The 17214-nt window shown below is 36.4% G+C and overlaps 1 protein-coding gene across 1 annotated transcript in view; it reads right to left on the reverse strand.

Moving 5' to 3' along the window:
- LOC120628394 (ras-like protein family member 10B) overlaps positions 1-15624 on the reverse strand; it is a 37195-nt gene extending 21571 nt beyond the window's left edge. Inside the window, exon 1 of the mRNA XM_039896748.1 lies at positions 15555-15624. Coding sequence (XP_039752682.1) covers positions 15555-15624 — 70 coding nt within the window. The remainder of the gene's footprint in view (positions 1-15554) is intronic.
- Positions 15625-17214: the final 1590 nt, after the last annotated feature.

Genomic DNA, 17214 nt, shown 5'->3' on the forward strand with positions numbered 1-17214 from the left:
ACAATGTTAATTGAGAGAAACTTTAATAACAATGAAGTAACGAATAATTTTTCTTTTACAGAAATTTTGTTGAAATCTAAAATAGTTAAACGTTACTAACGTTGAATATAATATTATTTCTTGCTTGATTTAAGAAATCAATTATTTAAACTTTTGAATTCCGAACACCACACTAAACTTTTTTGTATCATAATTCCTAGTTCAACAATTTCATAGTTTAAAATTTCGAATATCGAAGTCTATTTTCATTAGACGTTATTTACGAAGTTACATAAGAACTCTTTATTACTAATATTCACTTTGAAGACACAAAAGCCTATGAAATGTGTTCAAAATTTCTACAATATTTTCAGCAATCGTAAATTTTGGCGGCAAAATTTAGCGAAAGGGACGCGACCGCTCTACGAGAGCAGATCTCATCTACTACCGTACCCGGTAGTCCCAGTAAATTGAACATATCTCACCGTAAGTTTGGGATGTTTATACGAATGTAGATCTTATGCTTGGGAAACAAGAGTGACTTATGTATGAATATATTAAGGGTGAGATATTTTATGCAGTTTTATTATAGTGTAAGGGAGCCGAGGTTCTGGCGTCAAATATTTATTTCGCTAAATTCTAGAAGGTGACGTTGCCTAGTATTGGAATAACTTGATTTCAGTTGTAAGTTGTATGTAACATAGTAATGTGATTAATTTCTTCAATTTTTTTTAATTTGACGGCCGTGGCCCTGCTTTCTGAGTCCTAGCAGACATTTTCCCAAACATTTTGGGAATCCCACAACTGGAAAATGTTTGAGTGATGAACATGTATGTTTTTTAGTGTCTGGGTTATCTGTATATTATAAGTATTCATGTATATTATTAAATAAAAAAATATTTATTTATTTATTATTGTGCGAAAATGTTATTATTTTTCTATATCAATTATACAAATATATATATATATGTATTTCTTACGGTATTTTTTGTTAAAAAAATTAAGTTTTAAAGTCATAAACTTATTTGCGTGATTAAGTTAGTTTAGATTAGTAATTCGCGTTGCGATTTTAAGTTCTGAATGCGTAGTTATTCTATATCTTAATACGATAAAGTACGTTAAGAGCTATGGAAAGTTAATCGTTTAAACCACTATTTTACCTTTCGTTACCTTTAGATATAAACTTAGAAGATGTTTATTTTACGTCATCTTTGTTCTTGGGTGAAAACTTAGAGAACACAATGGAGAATTATGTTTTGACATGGCATCTTTTCATAATTATTGTTTTACTTGCGGACCCGCGCGACTTTGTCCGCGAATGAGCCGACTTAAGAAAATATTCGTATGTTGTCGCGGACTGTTTTATAGAACTTTAAAGAAACAACAATTTCGACAATTCCGATATACTTACGCATCGCAAGCATCAGAATCACTCAAAAAGGATATTTTTTGCAGTTTTTGCCCGAGATTCCAATATAAATGAATCCTAGCTAGATCGATTTATCGCCCCCGAAACCCCCTGTATACTAAATTTCATGAAAATCGTTTGAGCCGATTCCGAGATTTCATTTACATATATACAAGCGTTTCAGCGTTGTAATTATGTATGTTATATATTTAAATATATCTATATTTTATATGGCGTATATTTATTTCAATTATGTATGTATTTGTATGTATACATTTTGGTATATACGAATATATTACAACGCTCTTGGCTAGTGCCAACGGGATAGTTTCCGTTCTCTTGCTGTAAGTACTGTCTACAAAGGATGCCTGTAAGAGATTGCCTTTTACTGTACACTTCTTACTGTTTCTTTTCCTGTAAGTTATACGTGCAATAAAGTGTCTAATTCTTAATACGAATTCTGAAGTTTGGCCACATCTCGAAAAATGAGGGGTTGATTGAACGATTGGTGTTGCAAGGAGATGTCAAAGGAATAATGTCAAGAGGGCGGTCACCCACTCGATGGATAGGTACGGTGCAATCGTTGACACACAACTGTCGTATTATGCGCCCGCAATACTACCAACCGCCAAAAGTTGAGAAGACTCGCGCGGGAAGTCTCTGGGCAGTCACGACCCCTCTGTCAAGAGTGCACGATTAAGGACTATAAAAGCATTCCACTCTTGTTTATGGTAATCGTGTAAAAGCCACTATTTTTAGTAGCGTCGCTATCAAAGGAAAGCAGCACTACAAGTGGACTTTGTAAATAACACGTAACAATTTCTGAACAACGAAAGTTTAAAAGCACTATTGCCAACAAATAAGTCCTGCTGCATTCATATGAATAATTTTATTTTCAGAGTTTCTGAAGCTAAATTTCGCTACAATGCAAGTCTGTCAGACATGCAGTTTGGACGTAGTTACAATTATATGAAACTAGCGTACCCAGCCCGCTTCGCCGGGCTAGATTTTGCTTTACTTTATTTAAACAATAAACTTACATCATAATATTTTTAATTTAAGTCTCATAATATATTAAATCATTTATTTCTCTCCGTATTCATTTACTTCTATTCTCTTCTCGAGCGGGTGAAGATTATTATCTACACCCATGTACACCCAACAATAGAATATCACCATAGTAAATAAAAGCTGTATTTGATAGTTCAAAATTAGGAGTGCTCCGATCGTCACCAAGCTTTACAGGATTACTCGCCAGGTCAATCCAGAGATTCCCTGAAAGTTTCATTGAAATCGGTCCAGCCGTTTCGGAGCCTATACGGAACATACGCACACAATTTCTCTTTTATATATATAGATTAATAATCAATGGCTACCAAAGATGTTCAAATGACGGATTGAATTTAGTAGTGCTATCTTTCTATCGCTGATGCCGACGGTGACAGCAGATCAGAATACAGTTGTCACTACCCCTCCTCTTTCCACGGGTGTCGTACGAGGCGACTTAGGGAATATAATGGAGAGCGGGCAACATTTCTCTGGTCTGGTAAAATTTAAGCCAGGCCTAGTTACCTGCCCTACGAGGAAGAATGTCGCGTAGAATTTTAATATGGGTATGTGTTTAATAACATAAAAACCCTACCCCCAGAGCGTGCATAAAAGGTATACACCGGGTATGCAGATATAAAATGAAGAAAATCTCCAGTACAAGTTATGAATAAACTTAAAAATAGGCATTGTAAGAGCTATTAAAATTCTACCCTCAAGTACTTATAACTCGTACTGGAGATTTTCTTCCCTTTATATCATCTGCATACCCTGTGCATACCCTCTATGCACTCTGCCTACGCCTAACAGGTAAGCCCACTAAAATCTTAGACTTCTTTATCACTCGAGAGCAAGTGAGATTGCTGTCAAGGGCTAATTTGTAGTGAAATGACAAAACAAAAATACGAGTCAAATGGATGACCTGAAACAAAAGTAACGAACATTAAAACTCACTAGTAAAGTGAGTTTTAATTTTCTATGGAAATGACTACGATTATATGTTACTAAACTCATTATATGGCGTGACGTGTCATCATACTGGGGCTATGTTATAAGTTTGGCCTTTACACTCCAAAGTATAATATTCAGCCTAGTCAAAGTTGGGTTCGCTTGTGAAAAAACTTTCCCATACAAAATTTAATACAACACAATACAGCAACGTAGAAACTGCATTTATATGAATAATATGGAAATTTGGCCACTTTTTACACACATCATTTCATTATTATCAACCTAATTAAAGATTTTAAATAAGATTTTCATGGTTTATCAACATTTCTTAAATATAGTTCAATATACCACGATAATATTTTTGGATTTGTCGATATTTCGACCAAGTTGCATTGATCGTGGTCACGACGGGACGGGTGGTATTTACCCGTTGAATTATATTTAAGAAATTATCAACCTATTTCACGCCACGGGTTTCAGAACAGCAGTGTGCCGTAAATTGGTTGAATTGGTGGTAAAGTCAAAGTCAAAGTCAAAGTCAAAAATATCTTTATTCAAGTAGGCCCGGCCCGTAGGTGGCACTTTTGATGCGTAAATAAGAACTACACGGTAGTGAGATGATGGCGATAACCACATTCGTAAACTTAAAACTAAAGCTACGAAGGTTCCAAACGCGTTCTGGTCTAAGAAGAAGCCCACAACCAACTTAGCCGGGTGTTTTCTTTTTGTTATCACCATCTCACATTTTATCGATTACGTAGTCCTTTATAATGGTATATGTAGCCCTGTCAATGTACCACTGGGCCATCTCGGCATAGGCCTCATCTTTGTACAAAGGCTTACATATAACAAAACTTATAACGCGACTCCAATACTGATAGGGTATTAAAAGTATTTCGATAAATCTATTAATATACATTATTCAATTAAGAATTCCCCGATAGGAGCCCGAGTTTCAAACGACTTTCCCTAACAGAATTTATTAAGAAAATTTATGACGCTATTGGCGATATGGCGAAACAAAATTGCTGAGTCAGCAAAGATACCTCAGTTCGTTCTCCAATTTGGCAAGCTTCCAACACAAATTAATGTTGTCTACCTACTTTTACACTCTTTTATCTGGTCACTATCTCACTATCTCTAAGGTTAAGCTTAAAAGGTTTACTGTGTTCTAAAAGATGTTTTTACTTTTGTTAGTATTCAATAGGAAAATAAATCTATATTAAATATAAAAGAGATTTGAGACCATCATTGTGATGCAAAATACGAAAGATTATAGCAGTACCTATTGCTCCTTTGAATAGTCAATCTCATTCTTTGATCTTATTCAAATTCAATGCAATTCATTTCATGCAGGCCTGTCACAGGCACTTATGAATCGTTCATACATATATGTTTACATAATTGTAAGGGGATGGTGATAACTTCGTTCGCCAACTTATACCTAAAGCTGTATATAAACCTATAGCTGGCGCGTTTGGAACCTACGTAGGTTCCAAACGCGCCCTGGTCTAAGAAGAGCCCACAACAAACTTAGCCGGGTATTTTTTTCTTACAGAAAATTAATATTAAACTATGAAGTTAGAGCAAATCACACCCAAGCTTTTTTATCGTTTAAATAACATTTAGCCATACATAAAATTAAAGTTCTTTTGAACATACCAAATAGCAAAATCTGTGTATTTTTAATCACTATCTGGCTTCAGGCAGCCCTGAGAAAAACATATAATCTTTTTTTTCATTCAAATATGCCATAAGTTTTACATTCTAGTATGCTATCTCAGCAAAAATTGGTCAAGATCGATTAAACTGTAAAGCCGTGCGAAATAAAGTATCAAATATACTCCTGTTTTTCCTCCCCCGCGAAAATTACTCTGGTACTTTTCCAGGATAAATATTTCCCAGGGAATGCAAGCTACTACATTAATAATAATAATAATAATCATTTAATTCAGACGTTTCCATCCATAGATGACATTACATTACACTCTAATGTAGTCTACAGTAGGATATAAAGACGGCCTTATCACTGATAGTGATCTCTTCCAGAACAACAGTTACAAAGAATAGTAGTTGGTGTCCAAGTTAAAAGATACATAACATATTATACAATAAGCTTACATAAAATTACGTATATAGCATACACACAAATTTGCGTAAATAATGTACATGAAGAAATGAAAGTACTACACTAAACCAAACATAAATATACTTATAAACTTACTGTGATAAGATGTTGTATTTGAGACTACATTTAAATAAATGAAGCGAAAATAGGTTATTTAAAAACAAACAAACAAAGATAAGATACATATGTAATATTCCTACTACATTTTCATACTTGCTCTATGTTGAGGCACTAATTGGTAAAAGCAATAAGTACTTTATATAAGTGAGAGTTTAATGGCTCTAGCCTAGTGTCATTAGAGCGAACGCCTCGCCCCGTTCTAATGGCTATAGTCGTGTTAATCTGACCATTAGGCAAGAAAAATAGGCTGACGGCTGTCCGGAATGAAAACGTCACCAATTAATTTAAGGGCGTCTTAATTACAAGGTATGGGAGCATAGAAACAAATTAAAATGACTGTAGATGCTACATTCATTCAATCATTCATTCATATAAACGCATTACCGGCCCACTACAGGGCTCGGATCTCATCCCACAATGAGAAGGGTTTAAGGCCGTAGTCCACCACGCTGGCCCAGTGCGGATTGGTGGACTCCACACACGTTTCAGAACATTATCGAGAACTCTCAGGCATGCAGAACCTCGCGAAGTTTTCCTTCAACGTTGAAGCAAGTGATATTTTAATTATTTAAAACGCACATAACTAAGAAAAACTAGAGTTGCGTTCTGGGATTCGAACTCGGCCCCCCGAAAGTGAATTAGGTTTAGGTTAAAAGACATTTATTCCCATATAAAGACCTGAGTCACTTACATAGGAAACTTAGTTTTCTATAATAAATTAATACACTTCGCCATTAGACTAAACTAAATTCAATTTTACTCGTCTTTAAATTTATTGGTATTACTTAATATATAAGAAGGTAATTTAGTTTTGAATACATTGAATGAGTTTACATTTTTTATAAGTATAGGTATTTTATTATAAAATTTGGCGCCTTCAAAGGTAAGGGATTTTTTACCATAACTTGTTCTTGTTCTAGGTAAGGTAAGGAAACTGGCTCGACGAGTTTTATTTTTCTTTTTTTTAGAAAGTGATATTAGTGTGGATTGTTTTGTTTATTGATTTTCTAATAAAGATGCACGTGCTATATATATGTAATTGATGAATGTACATTATTTTAGTATCACTATAGATTTTTTTGGTGGACGTTCGAAATGCGCTATCACCTCTTCTTGACTACAAAGCACAGCACTCCTCCCTCAGGGCTCATTGTGGGAGGAGAGCTGTATTCTGTAGTCCGTTGGTAATTGGTTGATGTGATGATGATACGCAAAGATATCAACCGAGCTGGGATAGCTCTTCGCCATTTCAGCAATATGTGACTTATCGTGGTTAGTATTCACGTCGTTTTTGACGGACTACTTTTTTATACTTACCACTACAGGTTAGACCTAGACTGCAATCTCACCTGATGGTAAGATGCGGTTTAAAATGGAAAATAAAACCTACTGACAACGCTTAGTCGCTTGGCGGCACGTCTTTGTCGGTAGAGTGGTAACCTCCCACGACTAGAGCCTCCCACCACATACTGGAGAATATTCAGATATGAGTATAATAAATTCCCAAACTTAAAACCCGAGCGCTCAACGCTATGTCAGGGAGGTTGTCACAAGAGTGTGTTTCTACGACTCAGTGAATTTACAAATACTACTTAGTACTTAATATGAAATCAATGTTACCAATAGTCGCCTCCAAATTCAAATTCAAAATTCAAATTCTTTATTTTGCAGAAACATTTTGCGTAAGGTGTTTCAGAGGTTTAGCAGTTTTAACAATAGGCTCGCAAAAATGTTTAAAGAACAAATACAAAATCACATTATGAAACTATAGTATACAATTGCAATGTAAATAACAAATAAAATAAATCAATTATATAAGTATTTTTATGTCCTGTTACTGGACCCACGCGAAATAACCTTTATAAAAATTAAAAAAAAAAACTTTATTTCATCTAAAATAATCCACTGAGAACCACTCTGTTAAAAACTCTCCTGACAAGAGTTCGTGAGACAAGGTGTCGAGATCTTTGTCGCTTGGAGGGCTTTTGAAACGCTCGTAGATACCTGTGTTGGACTGAGACATCTTCGTGTCAACACTTAAAATGTATGAAGTTCGTGATAATCCAACTAAAAATAGTCTTCAAAAAGCCGAATCCAAAAGCCCAAATGTAAAAAAAAAACTATTCAAATTTCTCTGTATATTGCACGTGCTACAACCGCCAAATCTAGATCTTAGATGTAAGTAGGGCATTCATTGCCCAAAAAAAGTGTATTCGAGCTATGTGCGGTGCTTCACCGCTGGACAGTTGCAGATCAATATTTAAGCAATTAAAGCTGCTCCCTCTACCTTGCTTATACATCTTTGAAACTTAGTGCTTTGTGCAAAAGCATAAGGCATTATTTACAACGGCCAGTGATGCGTACCCTAGGTATGTTAGAAATCCCAATCGCTTAGTTTTAAACTACCATACCAAAACTAAGTATTTTGATAGAAGAAGAAGAAGGGTTAACATTATATATTATGTAAAAAATATAGTGAAACTAAAATTCGCCATTCAAAATTCATTTATTTCAAGTAGGCCTAATATAAGCACTTTTGAAACGTCAAGTCTGTCTGTGTGTCAGATTCAGGCAGATTCTACCGAGAAGAAGCCGGCAAGAAACTCAGCAGTTGCTCTTTTCCAATATGAACAATTTACATTTTACATTTCAAAATTCATTTTTCTATCTTGTGAGCGATGAAGGCGGAGCCGGATTCTTCCAAGCAACCTAGTCGTTAAGAAACTAAAACTACAAGTCTGAAGAAAGTCAAGTTTGGAGAAGATATGTCTTGCCGATCCAACATAACATGGTATAAGAACAAGAAGAATATTGAAAATAATAATAGAGTCAGTTAATAAACAATATAGACAGTTTAGACGAATTCTAGCAAATTAATAGTGAACAAATTTCGTTCTAAACATAGAGTTATTAATTTTGAACGGACAAATTAATTACATAGGCGTAGTAGTATTTTCAAAATAAAATTAATTGTCGAAAGCTTCCACACAATCCATTCTTATATTATAAATGGGAAAGTGTCTGTTTGTTTATTTGTAGATTACCTATGCTTATCTGAACAACTGACCCGATCTTTATGATTCACAGATATATCACAGAATCATAAACTTAACTTAAAGGAGATTACTTCTAAGACCATGCTTGCTAGATACCCATTCACTCTTGTGTTCAAGGTACTAAGTTGCCAGAACTATGAAAGCAGACCTCGGAGGGCGTTTTAATCCTTAGCCATGCGTATGAGAAAAGGAAACGTTAGTCGCTTTTTACATATTCTTGGATGGAAAACCCGCCTTTAAAACTTCATAAAACTGAAACAAACGTTGACCTATGAATGTTGACTATTTGGCAGGTGTATCTACATTAAATCAGTGGATACGCCTAAAATAAAAAAAGGCAGTGATTTTATGTGCGCCTTATTTGGAAACCGGTTAAAAATAAGTAAGATGTTCTACTGGCAGCAAAATTGCAAGCTCGCTAAACTTTTATAACGCTTTCGATTTGGCAACATTTCAATAATGGGAGACAAGCTGACGGAAGCGCTTTCCAAAGCATAACGAAGGAAAGCTAAACCTAACTAAAGTCTATTTTTTCTTACCTGTTTTATTAACCCGTGACGCAAAAACGACAGGGTTTTATTATTGTTTGTGTGTATGTTTGTGTGTGTGTGTGTGTTGGCTGTATGTTGCAACTAAGAGTGGTCTCTCAGTAAAGAGTGGTCTTAGCTATGATTGATTTAAATTGCCTCCTCAAAATGGCAAATTAAATTATTTTTCATAATTCCCTCAATTTCAGTATCAAATGAAAGGGCTTAACTAGTAGAATAATGAAAGTCGGGGGTTTATTAAATATTTAATTTAAGACACTGCATCGTGTTTAGGCGCCTTGCTGCCTCGAATCTAATTATTTTAATACCTCAATAAAAGGTTTGATATCTTTTATTGAGGTATCAAAATAATCATTCGTTTAAGCACTTGTATTTGAAATAATATAAAAAATAATAAAATCATATACACATAAAGGAAATTTCGTTTGTTATAGATACCTTCTGTCCAATGACCGAATAAGGAGTGCAATTTGGGGTACACTTTTTGTTTACCGTGTCAATATCCGATCTTATTTTGGGTTTTAGATATACCGCCTTTATTTTCCCGGGATAAATGTATCCTTTGTCTGTCTTCAGGATGCAAAGTGTCTATAACTGTTGTGTGTGTATGTGAATAACTTTTACCGGCAGCCATCTCTAGGGTGCAAGCTACATGTGTCCTAAATTTCATCAAGATCTGTTTTTCAACGGTCGAGCTAAAAATAGGTAAGCAAACAATGAAACAGACATACTTTAGTTTTTATAATATTAACTAGTATTGATGCAAATTTAACGGAATATCCATATTAAAATAAAGCCATGAAATTCCAAAAAAATGCACTACCAATTCCCATCAATGGTTATGGCAAAGAACAAAAGATGGAAAGATGCATGGAAGCGAATCACTTAATTTGGCAAGGAGATAAAGTGCACCCTAGATGAGGACATATAGTACATTTTAGCTCAGGTAAAAGATGTTTTCCGCGGAATTCAAAACAACCCTAGCAAACGCGGACGAAGTCACGTTGAACATCTAGTAATAATAAAACAATTGCCCTTTAGTTATATGAAGATGGTTATACCAAGCATTATTTATAAGGATGTTTGTACTCTCAAATGTTCCAAAGTGCTGCAAAAGTTTTGTACGCGAGTTTCGGTAAGTGATAACAAAGTTTCGTAGAATACAGTTTTTCGTCAAGTATTTTTATAGCACTTTACTTTTACATAAGAGGATAAAGGATATTTGTTTGATATATGAAATAACTAGTAGATACCCGCGATTTCGTTCGCGTGGATTAAGGTATAAAAAGGATAAAAGGTTTCTATGTCAAAGGTTGTTTATGTTCTTTTCTATGTCACAGGTTACATGCATGCGAAATTACATCCAAATCCGTTCAGATGTTTTTGCGTGAATTAGACAAACATCCACACTTTAACATTTATAATATAAGTAGATAGTGACATAGCAGGCGATGGAAAGTGGGCAGCAATCCTGCTTTCGGCGTTGGTTCAAGGCCGTGGGTTCAATTCCCACAACTGGAAAATGTTTGTGTTATGAACATGAATGATTTTCAGTATCTGGGTGTTTCAGTGAGAATCTGTATGGTGTAATTAATAATATCTTCAATCCGTATACTCCACACCAAACAGATCCTCGGCAATATACTCTCTACGCACGTTTCTCTCTGAAACCAGAGCATCCTCAGGAGATGTTGACTTAACAATGAATAATTGTTAAGTATTTATCATTGCCTAAGATAAAAAATAGTAATAATTAAATAAATATCCTACGATAATACACACGTCGCCACATAGCCCCAAATTAAGCGTAGCTTGTGTTCTGAGTATCTACTAAGATAAATAAATATACTACGACAATACACACATCGTCATCTAGTCCCAAATTAAGTGTAGCTTGTGTTATGGGTATAATATACATATAAACACCCAGACACTGAAAAACACTTACGTTCATCACACAAACATTTTCCAGTTGTGGGAATTTAACCTACGGCCTTAGACTCAGAAAGCCAATCTGGCAAATCGGCAGGGTCCCAAACCCACTGCGCCAATCGGTCGTCAAACGCCAAATATACGAACATTGCAGGCTAAATCGATAAGCAATATTAAATCCGCGAGAAAAGAAAACTGCTATAAATAAAATTCTTGCAGTATAAGCAAAAAAAGAGCGCTGATAAAAAATGTAAGTAGTCTAAAGACTGTGTCGCAAAATTCTATGCAACAAAGGCACAATTGAGACGTTATTGCTTTCACAGTCTGCGAGGCGCCGGTAGCACTGTCTGATAACATTTGGCAAAGAGCCAGCAGCCTAAAGGTAGACTCTTGGCATAAATATTTATCACTCCGCTTAAGTGCTGGTATAAAATATCCGCCTACGTGATAAACCCGCATAAACTTGATGCCAGCATTTTCCAGCTAGTTTAATCACAATCAAGGACGATACAATTTTAACAGTTTTTTTTAACAGAACAGCTCAAAAAAGTCCGACTGACGTTAGTCTGGCGACGCAGCAAAAGTATGTTGCGTATTTCACAAAACGGAATTATACGGCTAAATAGACTGACGGACAGAAGAACAACGAAGGCTTATGTTACGGTAATTTTATAAAGTCGGTAAAGTGGGTTCATATTTGCCATTTTTTAAGTCAAAGTCAAAGTCAAAGTCAAAAATATCTTTATTCAAGTAGGCCCACAGGTGGCACTTTTGATGCGTACATAAGAATTACACGGTAGTGAGATGATGGCGATAACCACATTCGTAAACTTAAAACTAAAGCTACGAGGGTTCCAAACGCGTCCCGGTCTAAGAAGAAGCCCACAACAAACTTAGCCGGGTGATTTTTTTTTTTTTTTTTGTTATCGCCATCTCACAATGTAATTTTAAATTATTAGAAGAGCAACCTGGTTAGAGCAATAATTTACACCCAAGCTTTTTTATCGTTTACGTAGTCCTTTATACTATAATAGAACTTTTCTATAAGCTTACGTTTAATACAAACGTTTATTAAACAATTTTCAAGAAACAATTAAAATTTTATTTGATTAATACCCAATGTTCATGACATTGAATATTTGATATAAATACGACTGCATTATCGATGCACCTCAGTCACCTACATGGACTCGAACAAATGATGCACCTCCCGGTGTAGTTTATCACTCAATAATATGTTCGACGATATAAAAGCTTGGGGTTGTTCTTGAAATAATTTTAATTGACAATGATGTCATTATTATTGTAATCTTATCGGTGATAATAAAAAGAGCACCTGGCTAAGTTTGTTATGGGCTTCTACTTCCCGTTCCCAGGCGGTGAGGAGAAACAACGTGGAGTTTTAGTCAGTAAGAGTCTGGCATAACCTTTTTACCTCCCCGTGGCGCGGAGGTATACATTAAAGTAGCTTCTGACGACCTCGCTGGCGCAGCAGTAAGCGCTACGTTTTTAGTTAGACATTCTGGGTTCGATACCCGGCAGGGCAATTAGGGAAATTGGTCTGTTTGGAGGCTTTAGTCGTGGCTAGAATGATTAAGCGTTACGATACGATATCGCATAAAAACCGATTAGGCATATGGGTATATAACTGGCATTATCCCTTACAGGTTAGTCCAGTATCATCCCTTACCACCAGGTGAGATTGCAGTCAATGGCTAAGTTGTAGTAGAATAATATAATAAAAATCTTCCATACAGCATCAAAAGTTCCTATTATGCTATATTATGAAAGGTAAGCTTAATTTGCTATATTTTTAATCTCAACATCTCTTGAGGATGCTCCGTAAAGAGGACGTTACTGAAAATCTCTTTAGTGTGGAAACAGATGGTAATGTACTCTCTACGCACGTTTCGCTCCGACACCGGGCCATCCTCAAGAGATGTTAACTTTACAATAAATAATTGTTAAGTAATCAAAATTCATTCTGAAGTCAACATCTCATGAGGATGTTCCGGTAAGAGGAAGCTTCTATATTCCTACTATAGTCCTATTTGAATAAATATTTGACTTACGCTTTGGTCCCGTTCGGGTGCGGAAGACGAAAATATTCTGTAAGCAACTACAAACCTACCGTAGCTATTGTGGGCAGGATAATAAAATCAATATGCAAATCAAAAGAGAATTGCGCGAAAACAAAATCGATGCAGCAACTAAAAAGTTTTAATCAGGAAAGTTCTAAACACAAAGCCCGCGCGTCCCAGACTCGTTTGCAAACAACCGATATTAGTTTCAAGTGTCAAACTTTGATTGTACATTTAAAGGGTAATATAATAAACAAGCGGGAGCTTACGGAAGAGAATAAATCCAGCACGGCTTTAGAATGCTTTATCAACTCTCTGAGCATAGGCACAAGAGTGGAAATACTTCTTCTTCTTCTTCTGGGCAGTTTCCGCACGTAAGCGCTTCGCTTGTTGTACGTGGAGTGGAAATACTATCCAAATAAATAAATATACTACGACAATACACACATCGCCATCTAGCCCCAAAGTAAGCGTAGCTTGTTTTATGGGTACTAGATAGCTGGTGAATATTTTTATGAAAATAATACACATAAATACTTTTAATATAATATCCAGATAAACACCCAGACACTGAAAAACAATCATGTTCATCACACAAACATTTTCCAGTTGTGGAAATCGAACCCACGGCCCAGGACTCAGAAAGCAGGGTCGCTGGCCACTGCGCCAGTAGGCCCTCAAATAATAGAGAGATACGTGTAAAATTAAACGGAGTTTACCTTCTCTTATCCCCTATTACCGTGCTTTGGCTGGTGGACACGTAAAGTGTATCCCTCGGCAGGGGAGATAATTTTTGTATCCTGCCTACGATAATAAAGGTTATCTAAGTATCGGTATGGCTATCTGTGCAGTTTTATTTTTCTGCCCATGATAGCCGTGCAGTTATTTAAAGGTAATAAACACAGGTAAATTTCTCCTATTCCCTGCGGTACGTTAAATTTATCCCTTGTCCTGACAACATGAAACAAAAACTATATCCCCGATTATATTCACTGGAATATAATCGGGGATATGGTTTTGGTTTCATGCCCATGATAGCCGTGCAGTTATCCCTAGGTGATAATATACGGGTAATAATAGGCCGTGCTTTGGCACGTGGACACGTTAAATTTGTCTCTCGTAAGGGGATATAATCGGGGATTTTATTTTTGTCTCCTGCCTATGCTAGCGTGCTGTTATCTTCAGGTAATAATAACCGCCGTTAATAATATAACGGGGGTAACCTTCTCTTATTCCCTGTTGCCGTGCTTTGGCACGTGGACACGTTAAATTTGTCTCTCGTAAGGGGATATAATCGGGGATTTAATTTTTGTCTCCTGCAAATGCTAGCCGTGCTGTTATCTTCAGGTAATAATAACCGCCGTTAATAATATAACGGGGGTAACCTTCTCTTATTCCCTGTTGCCGTGCTTTGGCACGTGGACACGTTAAATTTGTCTCTCGTAAGGGGATATAATCGGGGATTTAATTTTTGTCTCCTGCAAATGCTAGCCGTGCAGTCATCCTCAAGTACCCATCGTCCAGTGAAAGCCCAGTGGTTAGAGCTCCGGCCTCCCATTCGAGGGATCGAGTTCGTTCCTCTAACTTTAAGTAGCTATGTGCGTTTTTGTTTCTTTAAGCAATTAAAATATCACTTGTTTTAACTGTGAAGGAAAACATCGTGAAGAAACCTGCATGTCTGAGAGTTCTCCGCACTTGGCTAGCGTTGCAGACTACGGCCTAATCCCTTCTCATTCTTGGAGGACATCCTTGCCAAGTAATTGAGAAGGTTCAGGTGACCATGGGTGGTATAACTGTTCTACACACACTAAGTCTTGTAACATGTATTTAGAAGAGAAGGGTTTAAAGAATAGACCCACCACGCTGCTCCAATGCAGGTTGGCGGGTTTAACGATTATGGAATGTTAGTGATAATAACCAGGACCGTTGCAAAGGCAAAGGGTCCACCGACAGTTTCGTAATTCCAAAAAGATACTAAGTTTTTTTTTTTTTATTTTTACAAAAACCCCATCACAAATGATTTTCCGACTCTGAAATCGAACAGCCATAATAATATTGTGAAAGTGCGTTTGTTTGTTTGTTTGTGCTTACTTCACGCGCTAACTCAGTAACTAATCTTTTTGGTTTAGACTGTAGAGTTAGTTAAAAGCGAAGGAGAATAACATAGGCTAATTTTGAACCCAGGAAAACCAAAATTTCTAGGATATAGAAAACTCCCGGGAATTTTAAAAATCGAATCGTACACTTAGGTGGCGTCAACAGATTATTATAAAATGAATTTGAAATAAGAATTTGGCTACTTACGAATAGTGTACTTCTTGTCAGAATGGCGCGACGCTCTCGTTGTTTGAGAAGTACGCCGCTTATACCGCATTATATATTCTGTAACAATAACAGTAATGTTTATGTTTTTCTGGTACGAGGCTTCGGCTGTGGCTAGTTACGACCCTTCCGACAGAGAAGTGCCGCTAACAATAATAATTAAATATACTACGACAATACACACATCGCCATCGAGCCCCAAAGTAAGCGTAGCTTGCGTTATGATTACTGACATGACTGATGAATTATTTTTATGAATAATATACATAAATACTTATAAAATACAGATAAACACCCAGACACTGGAAGACATTCATATCCACCACACAAACATTTTGCAGTTGTGGGAATCGAACCCACGGCCTTGGAAGCGGGGTCGCTGCCCACTGCGCCAATCGGCCGTCTTATATACGATTATATACGATTTAACGTTTCTGGACGACGTTGCGTCGTCCAGAAACGTTAAATCGTATATAATCCGAAGAAGCCGATTTTATTATTTTCTTTTTATTCATCAGCATAATCAACATGTCAGCTTATTACCGTCCCACTACGGCACAGGTATCCTCCCACAAAGAAGTGTTTAGGCCGTAGTCCACCACGCTGGCACAGTGCGGATTGGTGAACTCAACACACCTTTGAGACCATTATGGAAAACTTTCAGGCATGCAGGTTTCCTCACGATATTATAAAACGCACAACGCACTAACAACGTTAGAGGTGCGTTCAAGCTCGGCCCTCCGAAAGTAAAGTCGCAGTCCTATCCATTGGCCTTATTTTTATTGTTCGACTTAATTATTTTTTTTTTGACTTTGTCTTTGGTGTAAAATAACAGTGTATTCAGTCATTCATTCGTTAATAACGAGAGTAATCGTAATTTTTGAATTTCGAACGCGCTCTCCGAAGCATCTCAAAGAGCCTGTGGACAAGGCCAAGTTCCTCAGGGCTTTATACACCTATTATCAAGTAAACTGTCAGTTCTTACATATAACCGACCATAACGGCCCATTATTCCTATACTGAAAGCTGATAATGCCCACGCTCCACAAAGTTTGGCAATAATTTCAGAGATCGGGTAAGTTATGAGGGACGCTATCGAAGTTATCGTTTTTGGCTTTATTTATAACCTAAAAATTGTTAAAAATATAAACTGAAATCATCATCACATCAACCCATTACAGGCCCACTACAGAGCACGGCAGAGTGAGTACGTATCTCGCGACCGGTTTGCGACCGGCGTAAATCTTGCAATCACTGCTGTCAAACGTCACTTTTGTTTATTTATTGTATGGAAAAGTGACGTTTGACAGCAGTGATTGCAAGATTTACGCCTGTCGCAAGCCTGTCGCGAGAATAGAAATAGAATAGAAAAAACTATATTGCAACACAACACAATAGGAAAAATACAAGGAAAACAGAGAACGCGAGATACGTAATCACCATAGCATGGCAAAACCATAGCGAATTTCATTCGAAAGGGAAACTTTGACATCTATATATTGAGAGAGACAGAGAACATGGGTAACACACAAACAAATAAAACAGATATTTAGTGTTGGCTCCCTATATATATATTATGTAAGATTTAATAGTAGGTGCATTTATTACCTTCTTCCAGTCCCGTACCGCGTATCTAACATAG

The sequence above is a fragment of the Pararge aegeria genome, chromosome 12 (assembly GCF_905163445.1).
Source record: "Pararge aegeria chromosome 12, ilParAegt1.1, whole genome shotgun sequence".
NCBI lineage: Eukaryota > Metazoa > Arthropoda > Insecta > Lepidoptera > Nymphalidae > Pararge > Pararge aegeria.